The sequence below is a fragment of the Prinia subflava genome, chromosome 28, assembly GCF_021018805.1.
Source record: "Prinia subflava isolate CZ2003 ecotype Zambia chromosome 28, Cam_Psub_1.2, whole genome shotgun sequence".
In the NCBI taxonomy this organism is placed as follows: domain Eukaryota; kingdom Metazoa; phylum Chordata; class Aves; order Passeriformes; family Cisticolidae; genus Prinia; species Prinia subflava.
In genome coordinates, this window is record NC_086274.1 from 3,737,830 (window position 1) to 3,756,168 (window position 18,339).

The 18,339-nt window shown below is 46.8% G+C and overlaps 1 protein-coding gene across 1 annotated transcript; it reads right to left on the reverse strand.

Annotated features, from left to right (window-relative positions):
* Nucleotides 1–2,376: 2,376 nt before the first annotated feature.
* LOC134562481 (oxygen-dependent coproporphyrinogen-III oxidase, mitochondrial-like) lies at nucleotides 2,377–13,266 on the reverse strand. Its single transcript, XM_063419889.1, has 7 exons — nucleotides 12,797–13,266; nucleotides 12,562–12,705; nucleotides 11,749–11,859; nucleotides 11,209–11,350; nucleotides 8,951–9,169; nucleotides 7,806–7,907; nucleotides 2,377–2,883 (listed from the first exon to the last, which is right to left on the reverse strand). The coding sequence occupies exons 1-7, from the start codon at nucleotides 13,098–13,100 to the stop codon at nucleotides 2,796–2,798; spliced, it is 1,110 nt and encodes a 369-aa protein (XP_063275959.1). The 5' UTR covers nucleotides 13,101–13,266; the 3' UTR covers nucleotides 2,377–2,795.
* Nucleotides 13,267–18,339: the final 5,073 nt, after the last annotated feature.

Genomic DNA, 18,339 nt, shown 5'->3' on the forward strand with positions numbered 1-18,339 from the left:
ATGCAGGCAGACAGGGATAAAAGGAGGTCGAAAGCTGAAAATAAAAGAACACAAATTAATGTGTCAATATATAAGGGGAGGGATTGTGATATATGGTATGGAATAATTTGTGTTTGTGATCTATGGTATGAAATAATTTGTGTTTCATAAAATAGATGGTGAAAAGTCATTCAGGCTTGGGAATAAAAATGTGTTCCAGAATTGTGAACGCCCCTGCCAGGAACCCGGAAAAGAACCAACATTTGCAATAGAAAGAGGGGTGGCTCTGGAAAGAGATGGGCCCTCTTTGGAGATGGATCTGAAAACGACGCAGCGATTAACACTCGGTGTGGATCTAACCTCCATCATCCAGGGTGTACATCCCAATACCTGGTTCCCAGAAATTGAATCAAGTATTCATCTCTCCTCGGAAACCTATTCAACTGACCGGCAGCAAGGAAAAAGGCTACATGAATGTGAAAAAGAAACTGGAGCAACAAAAGAAGTATGAGGCAATACACTGTCCAGCCCAAAAACTGTATATAAACGGACTCCGCACAGACTGAATTTGTGAATAGAGGGAACTCTGGTGCGATAGAGGCCAAAGCTGAGGTTCACCCAGTGCTGACCCCAGGCTTGGCACTAATTTTTGCTTGTGGCTTTCTCAAAATTCTATATTGCAACTATCAATAAAATTCTTTATTCATATAATTGGCTAACCATTTATTACAGTGGTCAATGAAATAAAGGAGAGGAGCAAAACTTAGCACTCATACTGACGGTTTGTGAAGGGAAGGGCTGGGAATTCGATGATGTCCTCTTCCTCAACAGCTTTTTCACTGACTTAGAGGTATTTAATTCTGAAATATTTTCTGCATTTTTCTAATCAATGCCTTGATTTCACACATGATCCAACTGACCCATCCCCGAGGGAAGGGTTCCCGTTCCTGTGTTCCAGCGCTGGAAGCGACAGCGGTGCCAGGGGTGGGCAGGGGTCCCGCTGGCGGCTCTTGGAAGTCGCAGTAGGGAGCGGCGCTCTTGCCTCGTTCGTCCTTAGTGGAGTGCTGAGGATCCCCGCCTGTCTTGTGGGAGACCGGGGTTCCATTTCCTGACAGGGAGGCAGCCTTGCCTTTTATTCCTGCTTCATCCTCTTCCGTTCGCACCCCCGTACACGGCGTGGGCAGAAGGAGGGAGAGAAGGAAGGGTCAGGAATGGTTCCTGCAAAGCGTGGCAATTCGTTTCGGTGCTGCTGCTGCCCCGCCGGGGGTGTGCATCCGGGTGCATGGAACCGCTTCGTGCCGCCAAGAATCGCTGCCCGCGCACTGGAGGAGGGAGCAGGCAGAGAAAAGCAAAAGATCTGAAACTCTCAATTTTTTAGGAATGCTCGTCTACCCAGTTAGTGCCCTTGCTGATCTACCATGGCTCCATGAAACAACTCGCCGAGGCAGTGTCTAGGAAGACCGATCACAGTAATGCTGCAGAGCGGCGCTTGGCAGCAGCTGCACCTGTGACACATCCACAGCCCTTGCCCTCAGTGTCCTTGGGACAAACTGGCCAGACAGTTCAGTTGGAGTGTGGTGCTAATAATGCCAAGGTCACAGGTTCGATGCCTGTACGGGCCAGTTTCCTTTTTTTTCCCTTGGAGGTCAGCAGATCGCTGACTTAGCAGAATATCACTTTGTTTTGTTTTAGGGGTGGAAGGCTAACATGGAAAGGAACGTGATACCCCCAACAGGAAGCTTGACTTGGGCAGTCACGGGGGGACAGCGAGTGCGTTCCAGGCCAGTGCCGCTCCCCACCCTGCCCGGGGCTGGGGCCAGGCCGGCCGTCACCAGCACGCCAGGAATCTGTGGCAGCGGAGCTGGGAGACAACAATCGTGTATCCAATTCCTTGTTATTATAGTGGTTAGTATCCCCGCCTGTCACGCAGGATTCGATTCCCCAGCTGGGAGATGGTGTTCTTTTTTCCTCGAGCAGAGGGAAATACAACTCCCCTCCCCCTTGCTTTTCGCTTACGGGTCCTCAGCGCAGTTTGTGCTAGGAGACAATCAGCCCAAAGCTGAGACAAGCGTGAAGGCAGAGGTGGATGCCTTAGCGCAGCACGCAGCAGTGTCCCGATGCACCACTGCCCTCCCACCTGGCCCAAACAGCATTGCTCTGCTGGTGTAATCGAAGCACACATGGCTCAGTGCTTCATTTTCTCCTCAGACACCCATCCTTCTGTTCTCATGAGGTAACACTGCCACCTCAACCCGCATTCTCCCACATAATGATCACTATCGAGTTATGCTGCTGCAGCAGATCTTCAACCATTTTCCCCACTCTGCAATCAACAAGACATCATCAAAATGCATAAGTACCACCTTTTCCACACTTTCCCAAAAACACGGTCTGAGGTTTAATATAATGCCAAAAATTCTCTTTATTCTTTTTAAAAAAGTTTTTAAGCATCCCAACATTCCATAAGGGTAAGCAGTGCCATTTAGGCACAGATAATGCCTTCATTTCCCTGAACATATCACAGTAGTTTGCCATTTTGCAGTCATCTAAAGCATGCAGAGTAGCCCTGTCAGGCCTTCACCAGTCCTTCACAAGGCAACAATGACGGGTGACAATGTTAGCCCATCAATCTAAAAGAAGGAGTTCACGCATTTGCAAGTTCTAACAAGTCTACAGCATAACTAAGGCACGAGGTAAGAGTATAAATGGACACACTGAAACACCACGCCACAGCAGTTTGAATGGGCTGGTTTGCAGGCGTTCCTGTTCGCTCAGAACAGCTCAGTGGAAGCAATCCATCTTCTTCAGGACCCGTGTCAGTGCACCCAGTCTTTGGGATTCCGCAGAACCTCCAAGATTTCTGCTTCTTTGGAGTTCTCGGGTGGGTCGTGCATGTACTCCCACCTGCAAGGAGAGGGGAAACTCACTCAGACAGCCCAGCTGGCAGCCACTTCTCCTGCACCAGGCTGTGTTTGGAGTGGAGTTGCCTGTTCTAAGGATGCAAAGCTACATACACAGTTGATACTCTTGGTTCAGGTGACAGACATGGTTACAAATCACAATAATCAGAAAAAACAAATAATAACGCCACCGGGGTAGACGGGAGAAATGCTAGCTTCATCTTTTTACCAACTTTTGAAAAAGCTGGAAGGACAAGGAAAAAGGAAGGAGCAGTGCCCCATTCCCCACAAGGCATGCAGGTTTATTTGCAAAAATCCTTTAACAGTCTTTTGTCACACACTAGTATCACAATGAAGATGAGCAAAAAAAGGAACCCACAGAATTTTGACAGTGACACAAGACCTTTTTCCAGAATCTGGACTGGAGGCTCTACGAGTCTTTGATCGATCTTGGTTTTAAAAACAAAAGTGGTGAAAGGTCCCTTTTTTTCATTGAAAAGGTAATTGAAAGAGGCACAACAGAGAAAAGGAGAGTGTCAGCAGTCACAGAGATTGGTGCATCCACCTCCTATTTTCCCCCCAAGGAATGACCCATTCATGCTGTGAAGTGAGCTAGTCACATTGATGAAAAAGACCAAACCCAGACAATGCCAGGAATTAAAACACGGGACATGCTACACCACCACGTCAGGGACACGTCAGGTACTGTCAGTGGGATGAAGATACACAGGGAGAACAGCACTGCCTTCACTGTTACGGAGCAACAGGCAGCTTTCCTAGTAGAGGGAGGTCACCAGTGAACTTCATGGGATTCGAGATAGGATCTGCACTACCCACTATACCCAAAAGGAACCTGAAAGTGGGAATAACTAGTGGATGACCAAATCTGCTGGTTCAACTTTCCTGGTAGCTGGTGCATGATAAGGGATGTGATATATCCATTCAATGCCATGTTCTCTGGCCCAGGTGTTTCTAAGGCTGTTCTTGAAATGGGTCCCACTGTCTGACTCGATTCTCTCAGGGGTGCCATGTCTCCACAGGACTTGCTTTTCCAGGCCCAGGATGGTGTTCTGGGCAGTAGCGTGAGGCACAGGGTAGGTTTCCAGCCATCCAGTGGTGGCTTCCACCATGGTCAGCACGTAGCGCTTGCCTTGGCGGGTTTGGGGAAGGGTGATGTAGTCAATTTGCCAGACTTCCCCATACCTGTATTTGGACCACCACCCGCCATACCATAGGGGCTTCACTCGCTTGGTCTGCTTGATTGCAGCACACGTCTCACAGTCATGGGTAACCTGAGAAATGCTGTCCATGGTTAGATCCACCCCTTGGTCTCGTGCCCACTTATAGGTGGCATCTCTGATGATGCTTATCAACCAAAGCTTCGTATTTCTGTGGCTCTGATGTGCCAGGCCATCGGATCCACACAGTCCAAAGGACACGGTTTTCCCATGCCTCTTGCTGGCCCCTCTAGCACTGGTTAGTATTCCCTTCCTGTGCATATGTAGTAGAGCATCCTTCAAAGGGATCCAACACAGCATCCTCACTTCTGTAATAGCTGGTGGCTTGGTCATGGGAGGCTGAGGCTACCTTCATTCTAGTGGAACCCCCTCGGTTAGTGTTTCCTCCTTAAGCTCACACACCCGTGCTGCTAGGACAGAAGTGAGTCTCCCATGCCACACTCCCATGTCTTCCCCATGGTCACGCAGAAAAAAACCACAGGTCAGCTGGTGGAGTGTACCCTCTCTGTCTAGCTGGGGGACATCGGGCTCTGACTTTGGGGCCTGTAACTCGCACTGGTGCCATGTTGGAAGTGTTCCTCTTCATCTCCTCCCTTATCTCCCTCATCTCCTCTTTAAGTTCCTTAACCACGGCAGAGACCTGAGCCTGCATCGGGCCATTGATCATGCTCTCATAATTTCTGAGCTTGGTGGCTACAGAACCCACTGTCTCTCGGTTGTCCTCAGCATTAATTGTTGCAATGAATGTGAAGTATTGAGATGGTCCTAGAGTTGCCGATTCCACAACCTTTGCCCCATGCACCTAACCTTGTCAGGGTCATTGTCATGCTGTCCGTTCCTCCCAAAAAGTACCTCTAATATCGCTACTTCCCTCAGCTGGTGGATCCCTTCCTCAAGAAGCTTCCAGCACATTCTACGGTGGTGTTCCTGCATTCTGTCTCCCTTACACTCATCAAAAGCTGCTCCCAAAGGGAAAGGGGCCCTGGCTCCCTTACAAATACCTGATTCACACCTGAGTCCTGGGTCAAGGGTCCCAAATTCCTTGTCCCACCACTGTCTAGTTGCACCCCTGTACCCATAGAGTCCCAAACCCGAAGTAGCCAGGCTGTATAAGCCTCACATCCCCATCTTACACTATCTTTTTGCAGATTACGGAGACTTTCATATGACAGGGACTCAGTGATGAGCTCAACCTGAGGCTCCCCTGTGGGTTGTGAGGATCCTCCTTTCTTGTCCTCATTACCGGGTTCACCGATTTCACCTTAGACTTCTTTGTTTCCACAGAGGTGACTGCTGCTGGCTGTGACTGCCCCTGTGGTTCAGCTGGAACCTGGACGGTTGTAACGTCTGTGGGTTCCACTGCTGCACCTTCAGACTCTTCAGGGCAGGGGGAGAGTTTCCCCATCAGCTGGGGCTAATGAGGCTACCACAGGGGAAATGGACTCCCTCAGCATCTGGCCCATCTCATGTATCTCCTTCACCCAGTCTGGGTGCTTTATCTCCGAGGTAGGCTGTGGGGCAGGGGCAGGCTCTGGGGCAGTATCCTTAATCTCTGGGGTAGGTATCAGGGTGGTTATCCAGGCTAATCTCCCCTTACCTCTGAACGCTAAACAGAACAGGCATACCAGCAACACCAGCCACTGTATGATATCATTAGCATTTAGAGAAGGTTTAAACCCTTCAAACACTGGTGGAGTAGACCCAAAGAGCTGAGTGAAGGGTTGGGAAAAAATTTCCCCCGGTGTCATTTCCTCACAGTGGGTATCATTGTTAAAGTAACCCCAAAAACACACAGTTAGGGTGTGATAGCTCTGAATCCATGTGCCTGCTTCTAGCAAAAGTTAAAAATCCATTAATTCCTCGCCTTATTAACCCATAAAATAAACTGGATAACAGCCACAGTAGCCTTAGTTATAGGGCCCACGTTTGGATAAGGGCCTGCAAATGGCAGAAAAACAGCCACAGCCACATGCCACCCAAACCAAGGCAAGCTAGACCACATGATGCTGTCCAACAAGGCCTCTATATCTAGTCCTAGGCAAGAACCTAGGCACCCAGAAACTCTTATTCCTTTCCCTCAGTGCCCTCGTGCCTCATGTTGGGCACTAAATTCTGTCTTGGTTTGGAAAGACCGGTATCTGTCAGGGAAAACTGGAGTTTCCTTTGGAATGGAGAATGTAAAAACCCCCTCCCTTCAAATTAATGCAATTCTGCAATTAGGAGCTGTCAGGCAAAAATATGGGAATAGGAATAACAGTTGTTTACTAGGAATATTAAAAAATACAAATGCAGTAGTAAAAAAAACAAACAAGCAAGCAAACAAAAATCCTAGAAAACCCTGACAGTCAGAGATACAACCTGACACCCTGTTGTCAGGGTGTTGGAAGCAGGCCAAATAAGTCTTCCTGGAATAACAGATGTTGTTCTGTGAAGTTGAAAAGTACAAAACCAGCTGAATTAGTCTTTGGGATTGCAGGTTTTATGCTGGTGGAAAGGCTTTGGCTCCTCCCACTGGGTGGAGCATCTCACACTGGAATGAGATAATGTTCTCAGTCATGTGAGAAGCCTTAAATGGCCCATTCACAGGTGATGTCCCTCTGAGGAGGATGGGTGGAGGAAGAGATAAGAAGGCACTGCCTTATCTGGTGTTATCAGGTGTCCCATTAAGAGGAGGCATCTGCCCTCTTCCCCCACTAGAGTTACAAGAGATAAAGAGATAAAGTTGGGAGTATCTCCCAACTGGTTTCAACAGATGAAAGTAGAATACACATTCTTGGTTACATTTTTCAAGCCAAGACAGATGGATACACAAAAGTTGCATACAGAGTAAGTTAAATTTTCTTGCCCAGAAAAGACCTTGGCATTGTAACAGTTCTCTGAAAAAGCCACCTCAATGCTGAACAGCAGTCAAAAACAGCAAACAGAATATTAAGATTATGAAAGGAATAATGAATTAAAAAATTGCTATGCCACTGTGAGTCAGCAGCACACCTTCATCTTGCATACAGATGTGTAGCTTACATTGTCTGTTCCTTATCCCCAGTTCAGAAAGGAAAACTTAAGGAAGGAAAACACAGAAAACTTAAGCCTAGAGAAAGTGGCAAAAGTATGAAACAGCTACTATACAAAGGACTAAAAAGAGCAGGAGATCTGAGCCTGGAAAACCAACAACGAAAACCCCCAGAAGCCTGTAAAATAAAACTGTTATGGAGAAAATGAACAGGAAGAAAATCACGTTAGTCAGTGAAAAGTCAGATGAAGTCATCAGGTTCAAGTAGAAAAAGAGGTACTTTCTCATACAACACACAGTTAAAGTGTGGAGCTCCTTGCCACACATTTGGCAGGATTGCCAGAAGCTCTCATGGTTTCCAAGGGCTACTAAAGCAAAAACAATGGTGTGAGGACAAGAAATCTGTCAAGAGGAACTAAGCACAAAAAACCAGGGGTTTTTTTGCCAGACAAATCTCTATACCACACACTACTGGCAACTAGGTGAGTACATGAGAGAAGCATCTGCATTTGCAGAACACAGAACTGTACTTGTCCAGCTCTTGTATCAGGCATGAACTCGCCACTGTTAAGAGACTGGGGACCAGGAGAGACCTCTGATCTAATCCTACGAAGTATTCTACTAAGAACAGTAAACAGTAAACCCCAGTACTGCAACCCCGCATAACTACACCCTTACCTTGCAGTCAGTGGCAGAGACGCAAGAACGCTTTCAATTCTTGATCTTATCTCGAGGCCAAACTTAGTACCTCTGTCATAAACCAAGTTGAACTCTACATAACTGTGGGAATGAAGAGATGCAACAGAAAAAACTGAGTTTATTGGCAGAAGCTGGTTGTGCTTTCTTCAGCTGGCAGACCTCAAACAAAACCAGTCTGTCTGTCTGCTGAGTTGGGGTCAACTGTTCCTTAGCATCCTCTGCATAGGAATGCAGGTGTGATCTTGCCACTCCACAGAGCACAGTGAGAAGCAACCTCAGCGAAGAGACTAGAGCAGAGCAACTGTTCAGAGGAGAGCAGTCTGCAGACACCTGGGCTGTGCTGTACTCCTCCCAGGCCTCAGCCCTGCTGGCAAGATCGACACCACGTCTACCTTGGCTATTCTCTAGTTAAGCACAAAGCACGTGTAATTTCATTTCTTAATACTCTCACACAATCACAAGACATGGAGAACAGAGTACGGCTGGATTGACCGATGCACTTAAGCTTTTGTAGCATTAACAGATGGTGACATTAACAAGCATCCTCCTAAGTCTTTTACAGTGACCTTGCACCATGCCAGAATAAAAAAATCCAATCCTCTGTATTCCTTTAGAGGAATCTCAATTCCTTTACAGAAATTTCAATGCCAGGATCAGATGGAATAAATACATAAGGAACTGAAAGTACTCAAGTACCGTTACTTCCTCACACTGCTTCATAGGAAGCACCACTTCCTCACCCTTAGCTCCTCACAAGACAGGGCACCCTATATCCAGTAGCTCTGGGCTGCAGGAGAGGGCAGGACTCAGGACACCAGGCACACCCACACCCCTTTGCCAGTCAGACAGCAGAAGCTTCTCTTGTTTTCCGAAGAATTTGGAAAGTAACAGTGGTATTTTTTGGGGGATGCTTGTGTTGCAACATGGGAGAGTGGGCAACATCTTTGCACCATCTTTCACAGTCTAGCACTGGATTTCAAAATTAGTTCTATGCACAAAAATGCTGACTTTCTTGGTGAGCTTTTTTGGCCCACCCAGCCTGTAACCATAAAGAACCAGCTCAATTTTTTTTCTTGCCAGCACAGTCCACCTCCTGTGTATCCTTTTGTACCTCCGGTACTCACCGTCCTCTCCGAAGCTGTTGCCATAGCTTCTCCTCTGGGGTGAAGGGGTCATGGCAGTGCTTCTTCACAATGGGAATGTAACAAGGCACGACAGCTTTGGCACAACTCTTTACAAACTGGAACACCTCCTCCTTGGAGGGGGAGTCCATATCATCAAAGAATATGCCTCCAATCCCTCTTTGCTCGCCACGGTGCTTGATATAGAAGTAGTCATCACACCTGGAAGAAGCACCAGATGGTTACTAATATGGTCCAGAGTATTCAAAGGCATGAACAGAACTCCAAAGAGCTGCGTGCTACAGGACAGAACCAGTGAACTACTGACCACAAGTCATTTCTGCAGGGCTGGGTGCCCCACGGTTTCCCTGACTGCCCAGAGCCAGGACGGTGCAGCATCACCTGGGAAGCGTTCCTGTGTCACTTGCAGTAAAAGCTCTGATTAAATGATCTCTGTACAGCTACACATGACCACAAAGTCGCTGAACACCATGGCAGATGTGTCCATGCGGGTTGATCCAATCCACCTCCTCTACCTACTCGGAACAGGGACATCTGATGTCAAAACTTTCAAAACTAAGGGCTCTTGACAGATTCCATTCCCAGCATTATATGTAGTTCCCAAATTATTTGGTCAGCTTTCATATGCACCCAAACTTGGAAGAAAATTTATTCTCTTTGCCATTCAAGTAAAACAATTTTCTTCATCTAAACAAATGTAAGCTAACTTCCAAATACCAGCTAAGAAAGCAACTGTCATGGCACTCTTCCTTGGAAAAAGGCTGTCTAATAGTTCAAACTTGGAAGATTGAGTCATTCTAGCAGTGGCTTTTCATAAGTCACGTTTAAGTTTATAAATGACTAAGGGGAACTTATCCTGAAAACAACTAATCTCTTTTATTTACGGGGAGTACTTAGTTGTGAAATTACTGTAGCTTAAATGACTTAGCCCTATCTTTCTTATAATTCCTTGCTTGGGCGTGCAAGTCTTCACATGGAGGAGAAAGCAAAGGGAAGTAGGAAACAGAAACCATCAACATCAAGAAAACCTGGCCTTTCTTTAGGACTAGGTTTCCATACAGGACCAGTTTTCCATATATCCACAATCGTTCTCACGCATCATATATGGCATGGCCATAACAAGAGAGACATGGAGATGTAACAGATAACCCACACTATTTTTTTATTCACTGGGATGATCAGTGGTTTTTGTTTTATGATAGCAGGAAGAGTTTGGAAAAAACACCCAGTCAGAAACATAAAAGAGAATAAGCCTGACAAAAATCTTACACCTAGATCAGGCAGACAATGTGGTAAATGTAGTAACATTTCTCTTTAGCAAAGTGGGAAAAAGTCTCCTACCCCCTGCAGCTGGCATCGCTAACCGACTTAGACTGCAAAGAACCTGATCATTAAAGCAGATTCTCTAAACCACCATGCAAAAAAATCCTCAGTCAGCAAGACTGTAATCTCAAGGCTCTAAGCTGTGTCTCTCTACTAAGTGGTTGCCACCCAAAGTATAACACTTGCTTTATTTCCTGTCTTCAGGCAAGACCTAGTAGCTTACAGAAGGGTACCCCCACCTTCCTCATACACAGCTTGTGGCAGATAGGATTATCAGACACAGAGCACCAAGCTCCCACTTAACAGTGGAAGATCCCATCACTTGTATTGCTCAGCTCAAGAACATTCAAAGTTTGCCTCTTAGAAAATGTGCGTTTGAACTCCCACTGAATGTGTCACCACAGAAAAAAATACTGCTTCATCAAATTATGAAGCTTCCACATTAAGGACAAGGTCCTGTACTTACCTGAAAATTAGGAGGAAAAAAACGGCCATGAAGGCCAGACTGAAGGCAGAAAAACAGAGGTGGGATTTTCAGAACTAGGATGGCCCAAGAGCTCACACTGAATCATGCACATCTGCATGAGTTCGCTGTAAACAGAATTTGTGCAAGTCCACCAGGCAGAAGTCTTGTCCTAGTTTAACACCAGAGGCTAAAAGGAATTTGAAGTTGCCTTGCTAAGTCAGCTTGGTTTTTCTTTGGGCTATAGACCTACGATCCCGTCAGCCCTCTGATTTGAAAAATCCAGGTTTATGTAAGCAGGATATTTCTTTAGACAATGTTCCCAGTACACTTCTGATTTTTCCTTAGGGCTTTCCGCTACTTTTCACAAGGCAGCAGAACCTCCAGTTCCCAGCATACACTTAACTGCCAGTGCTGCTCTCTGCTCCCCCCAGGCACGCCTTCCCTCACGTACCATTTCTTGTACTTGGGGTACAGCTTCAGATCATGCTTGTCACAGGCTTCTTTCAGAGTCTTGTGAAAATGAACGGCGTCTTCTTCATTCAGGTAAGTTGGAGTGAGGTCAATCCCACCACCAAACCACCACTGTTTATTTCCTACAGCAGAGGCAAGCAGGAATATATTTTTTTTAAACTTCTGAACGGCAACTTGTTGCTAGTGCTTCACCTAGAACTAAAAACTAATTTCACAATACAAAAACAAAATGATTTTTCAGTAGTGTTCCTACACTTCACTTCCTTTCACTTCAACAGTGAAAGAAAGATTTGACTACAAGGTAGTGCAATGATCAGTGACTTCAGGAAAAGATCAAACAAACTTCAACGTAGTGAAAACCATTTTGGACCACTGGTCCTGACTATAGGGTACCAGTTTCTTGACACAGCTGGGAGCAAACTCACACTGGTTCTTGATCTCTTACCCCAGCCATGCATTCACACTTCCTTTGGGCAGAGTCAGATATTTCATACATTTCTTGATGGATTATAATCCTTACCATCTGCTTCTTCAATTTCAAAGTATCTGTAGTTGAAGTCTGCGATTGGAACATGAGGATTCTTTGGATGGATAATAGAGCTCACAGCCATGGCACAAAAAGGCAGCTTCCCTAGATAAAAAGAGGCACACACAGGGAAAGCCCTTCAGTTGTTCAATAAACTTCATTTGTTATCATTTAGGAACATCACTATTTTCCCTTAGGCTCCAGGCTACAACAGGAAAATGTCTCACGTTGGGTCACCATATTTATTAATCAGTGGGCAAGTTACTTCACCTCCATACACTTCTGGGCACCTAACTCCACTCCTTCTTTGGTATTTGTTCTAAAATGTGACAGTACTTTGGAGCACGCACTAGATGAAGACCACTTAAAACAAAAGGCACTGCTAAAGCTTTCTACCGCTCCCAGTCCTCACAATTATCCTTTGCTACACAAACGTGTGCTGCCTTCCCTTTAGCCTTCAGGTTTTGTTGGTTTTCTGCCTCCACCTCTCTGGTGCTGTTTCACTGTTTCACAATTCCTGCTTCCCTGGAGCACCATCTCAGCATCATTACTGAGAAACCACCTGTGCCTACAATACATTCCTTACAGCAGCAACACCGAGGGAGAAGCACTCCCGTACCTGGCTTTCTAAGTCCACCTGTCAGGCTTACTGATTAGAAATCTTTATCATACACTGAAAACCTTTTGAGCTTTGCTCTGTCTGGCCTTCTTCATGTTCTGCTCGAAGGCCAGGTTGCTTTCAGAGTACCTGCACGGGAATGCTCAGGTGAACACGTCCCGTTTCCCTATCCCTGCTTCTCGCCTTACCATCCTTGGCCTTCAGAGTCTTCCCCCTGCTCCGCATCTGCCGCGCTGCCTCCTCGGGCAGGAGCCCGGACAGGACGGACACGTTCACCCCCGCCTTCTCGAACACCTCGCCATCCTGCAGCACGCAGCTGATGTCGCCTCCGCCTGCCAAAGCCAAGCTCCGAGTCAGGGTCACCGAGGGATGACCGTGCCCGGGGTGCCGGTGTCCGCGGTCTCCCCCGCCGCTCCCCCGTACCTTCCTTCCTTTCCCAGCTGTCGACGGTGAAGGAGGCGCCGGGCTCCAGGGCGGCCAGGGCGCGACACACCTCCATCTGCGTCTCCATGATGAGCAGCTCCATGCGGCTTCGTATCTCCCGCGGCCGCCGCCGCAGCTCCTGCAGCCCGCTCACCGGCGGCGCCATGAACCGCTGCCGCAGCTCCTTCTCCTCCTCGTCCCCCCGGGCCGCCGGTCCCGGCGGCGCGGAGCCCAGCGTCCGGGCAAAGACGAGGCCGGGCGGACGGCGGACAGCCCCGCGGAACAGGAGCGCTGCTATCGCCATGACCGGCACCGGCACCGCAGAGCCCGCGGGGCGGAGAGGAGCGGAGAAGAGCGGAGCGGAGCGGGGCCGGGCCAGGTCGGGGCGGGCCGGGGCGGGGCCGGGTATCAACGTGTGTCTACATATGGAATCGATGAGCGGGGAAGTACCTCTGAGATCTTCCAGTCCGGTCTGTCGTTTATCACCACATTGTCAGCTGGACCGCGGGGCACTAACGGGCACGTCCAGTCTGTCTTTAAACACTCCAAGGACAGTGACTCCACTGCCTCCCTGGGCGGTCCAATGCAATGTCTAGGTAGTTGTAGAGAGTGATAAGGTCTCCCCTGAGCCTCCTTTTCTTCAGGCTGAACAAGGCCTGCTCCCTGAGCCTCTCCTGCTAAGAGTTATGCTCCAGACCCTGATGCAGCTCCATTGTTCTTCCTTGGACCTGCTGCAGCACCTGAATGGCCTTCCTGAATTGACGAGCCCTGAACTGGACACAGGAGTTGAGATGTGGCCTCACCAGTGCTGAGCACAGAGGAGGAATCACTTCCCTCGTCCTGCTGGTCACACTAGTTCTGAAACAGGCCAGAATGCCATTGGCACACAGCTGGCTCCTACATGTCTGTACAGGAAAGCCCATCCACACCGGGTGCTGTGAAAGGCTGCAAGCATCCCATAACCCTGGGATCTGGATCTGGGCTGCCCACTGCGTGTGGGTGCCACAACAGAGAGAGGCATCGATGGATGCAGCACTCAGGTGCACACCTCGCCTGGTGCAGCTTTGGCAGTGGGGCTGTGCTGTCCTTGCACCTATAAAACATCTCTGCATACTGCCTGCGAATAACCTGGTTTTCCTGATGCAACTACGTGTGGCTGCAGAGTCATTTTGTGAGTAATGGTTTGTACAGGGCCAGGCATTACTGGAACAGGGGTGAACTTGTATTTTACTGAGCTTTCCTGTGAACCACATGGAATTGCTCTTCTGCGTATGGAATTTCTGGTTTTCTATTCGTAGTAATGAGTTTTTAGAACCTGAATAGTTTGTGGGACCACCAGTTCAGTGCAATAGGAATATTTCCCATGGATCTTGGAGGGCACATGCTTATGCATCCTTTGTTCTTTCTAAAGTTGAAGCACATTTTATTTCCTAATATAAGGGAGGAACTAGAGATACGTGTGCAGTGAACGGGCTTTGATGTCACTGCAGTTACAGACACGTGGGGGGATAGCTTGCAGTGACAAGCTTGCACTTGCCTGCAGTGTTGTCACGAAGGGCTGTGCCCTGTTTAGGGGAAAGAGACCAGAAAAGTGCAGTGGTGGAGTTGCCCTCTCTGTGAGACACACTTGGAATATATTGAGCTCTGCCTTTGGGTGGACAACAAGCAAGTCAAGAGCTCATGGGTTAGTAAAAAAGGGCAGACAAATGAGGGTGACACTGTTTGGGGTGTTTTCTGCAGACCACTTGAGCATGAGAAAGTGCATGAGGCCTTCTACAGGCAGCTTGAGGCAGCCTCACAGTCCCCACTTCTGGTGGGGGACTTTAACTGCCCTGACACCTGCTGGAGAAACAACAGGGACCAAAGTGATTAAAGGACTGGAGTATCTCTCCTATGAGGAAATGCTGAGGGAGCTGGGTCTGTTTAGCCTTGAGAAGAGATGACTGAGAGGGGACCTCATTGGTGTCCATGAATAACTGCAGGGAGGGTGTCAGGCTCTGCTCGGTGGTGCCAAGTAATGGGACAAGAAGGCATTGAGTAGGAACTGGTAGACAAGGAGTTCCACCTGAACAGGAGAGAGAAATTCTATACTGTGACCAAGCATGGAAACAGGATGCGTAGAGAGAATATGGAGTCTCTCTCCCTGGAGACAGTCTGGCTGCTATCCTATGCTATCCCAGGGATCGCCCTGCTTGAGCAGAGAGGTTGGGGCAGATGATCCACTGTGGTCCCTTCCAACCTACACAACCTTTAATTCTGTGAAAATAAGAGTTCAGGATAAAAAAGAGGAGGCCTGTGTAGAGCCAGATGTTGAAAGGTACTGCATAGCAACAAAAATGGCTCAGCCCTGCAAGGATTGTGTGATAAATATAGTGGGTTAATTCATGTTTTTATGGATTATAATATGTTAAAATCATGGTTTGGTAAATGTAATATGTTATGTAGAATATAACCTAAGTTCCAGTCCCCCAGGGAATTGAGGAATTCCAAGGCAGGCACCACCCAGAAACCACCATTTAGGAGGACACAATGAAATGTCAGGAACTGGAGATGATGAAATTGGCATCAGAAAGGAGGACACATTAAGATAAGCAATCAGTTCTCATCCTGTGGGCAGCAGAGTCATCAGAGCTTCATCATCACACCGATCACCGGAGGAGAATGCCTGTCCATTCAAAAATTTCAGCTTTCATTCACTCACCAGAGGACCGAAATTGACACTTCTTCCTCCCATAGGAGACCCCATTCAGCAGATCAACTACTGCGACTCATTCGAATAACTATTCCAAGGAAACAAAGAACTGTGGGGAAATCTTATGCCAGGGGCAAAATAAAATGTATAAAACCTGGACCCCAAACGGGGCCAATTCATGAACACTGGGGGACTGCAGTGCGATAGAGGCTGCTTTCCGTTCACCCTCTGATGATCCCGGGTTATCGTCACCGTAACTCTGTTTGTTGGTTTTACCAAAATTCTGTAATTTGATTTTCAATAAACCAAATCATATTTTCAATTGGAAACTTGGATTGGCATTTATAACATTGCATTTTGGTATGTTCCTTGGAAACAGTCATCTGGTATTTCTGAGTTGATTTGCATCTGTAGAACCCAAGTGTAGATCAATTTCAAGGGTGACTCTGTGGAAAGTGTGGAGATTAATCTCTGTTATGGATCTGGGTTTCATTATCTGCCTCCTTTCACTGCAGGGTATTTTGGGGGGGAGTGTCTGTCTGTATAAAGTGATAAGGTTTGCTTGGAGGCAATAGTCCACCTTCTCATTTCTGATCTGGTTCTGCTCTTTGGCAGCAGAGGATGCTGCGAAGCTGCTGAAGCTCTGCAACGAGGAACGGAAAATCTGAGGCTCTGTTCTGAGCTCGGCTCTCTTCTGCCATCAGCTGGAGAACATGATCCCTGATGAGCAAGGAAACCCGACCTAGTGGAGGTAGGAGTGAAGGAGGGAATGTGTTAAGAGATGTCTTAATAGCTTGGAAGTGCATAATGCTTACTGTTTGAAATACTGAATCATGAAAACATTTAGATACATCCAGTAGATACAATTCAAGAAGAAACTGTGCTATCGCTGACACTGTGGATAAAGAACTGTGGAAAGGGCTGCTCAGAGCAGCCAAAACCCCTAAGATGGTAGTGCCCTTCCAAGTTCTTTACTGTAGTAAAAGCTCTGCTCTTTCAGTAGGTTTTTTTAGACACTGTTAAAAACAAATAAATGCTGGGTCCAAGACATGTAAAACACATTCCTGCTGATTTAATGTCCTGGTGGTTTTTTTTTCTGTACTAGGTTGAATGCAATCTTTGATTCATAACATCTGGTAATTCAGCTGGATGGGACCTCTGGAGGTCTCTAGTCCAACCCCAGGGGTTCACCATTCCCAGGCTGGATGAGGTTGTGCAAGGCCTTCCTTGTCCAGCTGCAGTTAGAAAAAGCCTCTTCCCTCCTTTTGCCTGGGCTCCTGCCTCAGCACTCCACCACCCTCACCAGGAAGAATCTGATGAGAATTTCCTTTGCTGCAGCCACACTGCCAGGCCAATGTCTCGCTGTCCTGCTGAGGCTGAGAAGCATGATTGCTTTGCACACTGGGATTGCGCAGGCTGGGGACAGAGGCCTGCTCAGGCTTTCACTCTCTGTTGGTGGTGAGGAGTGACAGAGTGTAAAACACTCACACTGTTTCTGTGCTGAATCCTGCCATGTTAGCTCCTTGTGAGGACCTCCTTTCTGGCAACACCTTAAGGCTGAAACCTCAGCCAAGTACTGATGTGTGCGAGATGCTCAGCAGTGACACAAGGACAGAAAATGACAGCTGACATTTTGATCTGCTTTTGCAGTGCAGAGTGGGCCTTTCTGTGGAAATTCTAAGGGAAGAGGAAAAAGGCACTCAGAGTTTAGTTTAGGGCCAAGAGGAGAATCTGGAATTTGTCTTGCATTTACCTGAACAAGAATTGAATCTGAGGAAATATACCCTGTGCTTTTTTAAAGAGCTGAGTGAAATTCCAAGGTTTTGGCCTCCCTTGAAATCTCCATGTCAGTTTTTAAAGTCTGACTGAAAATAGGCATGGTGAAGTGACTTTAAATATTTTGTCTCTTAGTGTGTCATCCATTTTCATATCTATATATGTTTTGTTGTGAGGGTCTTGTTTTCAGTGATAGCAAAGCCATTTAAATTTGCTTTGTAGCAAAACCCTCTACTGGTGCAAGTGAGTGTGATTCTAGAGCAGATTGTAGGGCTACAGTGATTTCAAGCTGATTTGAAGAACTGGACTTCTATCTTCAGTGTTGTGTAAGATGGCCTCTTATGAAGAAAAGAATACTTTAAATTTTATTTCTTTTTTGTTGTTTTTCCCTATACTTTGAAAAGCGCTCTGAAGCTTCTCTGCGGCTGCTTGTATTTAGGTGTCATCTATCTTCATTTTATTTCTCTTTCTTATGAGAATTTATGGACAAAAAATGATATTAACAAAAGAAAAGAGATACTGCATGTTCTAAGGTAGCAAAGCATGATCGGGTCTCATTCAGACTGAGACAGGCACATGCATTTACTGAGGCTGTTTGATACTTTCATTTTGAATACTAAATTAATACAGTTGCTTATCAGAAAATAGAACGAAAAAGATGTGTTGAGAACAGAAAAATTCCCCACGAAGTTGGCATTTCTTTTACTTCTGAAATTAAAAGAGCCACTTTCATCCAGTTTATCACACAAAGCATTGATTGTGACTTCAAAAAGATTTTGAGGGCTTGCAGTTAGACAAGTACTCTTGTTTAACAGAGGTCATCTCAAAGGTTTTGCATGACAGTACAAGTTGAATTAAGTTATTATCTCAGTAGGATAACAGTGAGAGAGAAGTGAAACCTTTAGTGACTGAGCTGAAACAGTAGGCGATGTGAAGGTTATAAGAGAAAGATGAAAACTTTTCTTTCTGCATCTGTCATCTCAGTAATTTGTCTGGATGGCAGATTCATAGGAATCCTCCCCCCTTTTTTTTTTTTTCCCCCCCCTCTTATTTTTCTTCTTTTTTAAAATGTAGG

What these genes read in the sequence shown, in the direction of transcription:
- LOC134562481 (XM_063419889.1), bottom strand. Translation starts at nt 13,100, where the DNA reads ATGGCGATAGCAGCGCTCCTGTTCCGCGGGGCTGTCCGCCGTCCGCCC. An exon ending in TGAAATTGAAGAAGCAGATG is followed by an intron (nt 11,351 to 11,748) that starts GTAAGGATTATA and finishes CCTCTGCTGTAG; the next exon opens with GAAATAAACAGTGGTGGTTT. An exon ending in CAACAGCTTCGGAGAGGACG is followed by an intron (nt 7,908 to 8,950) that starts GTGAGTACCGGA and finishes TCATTCCCACAG; the next exon opens with TTATGTAGAGTTCAACTTGG.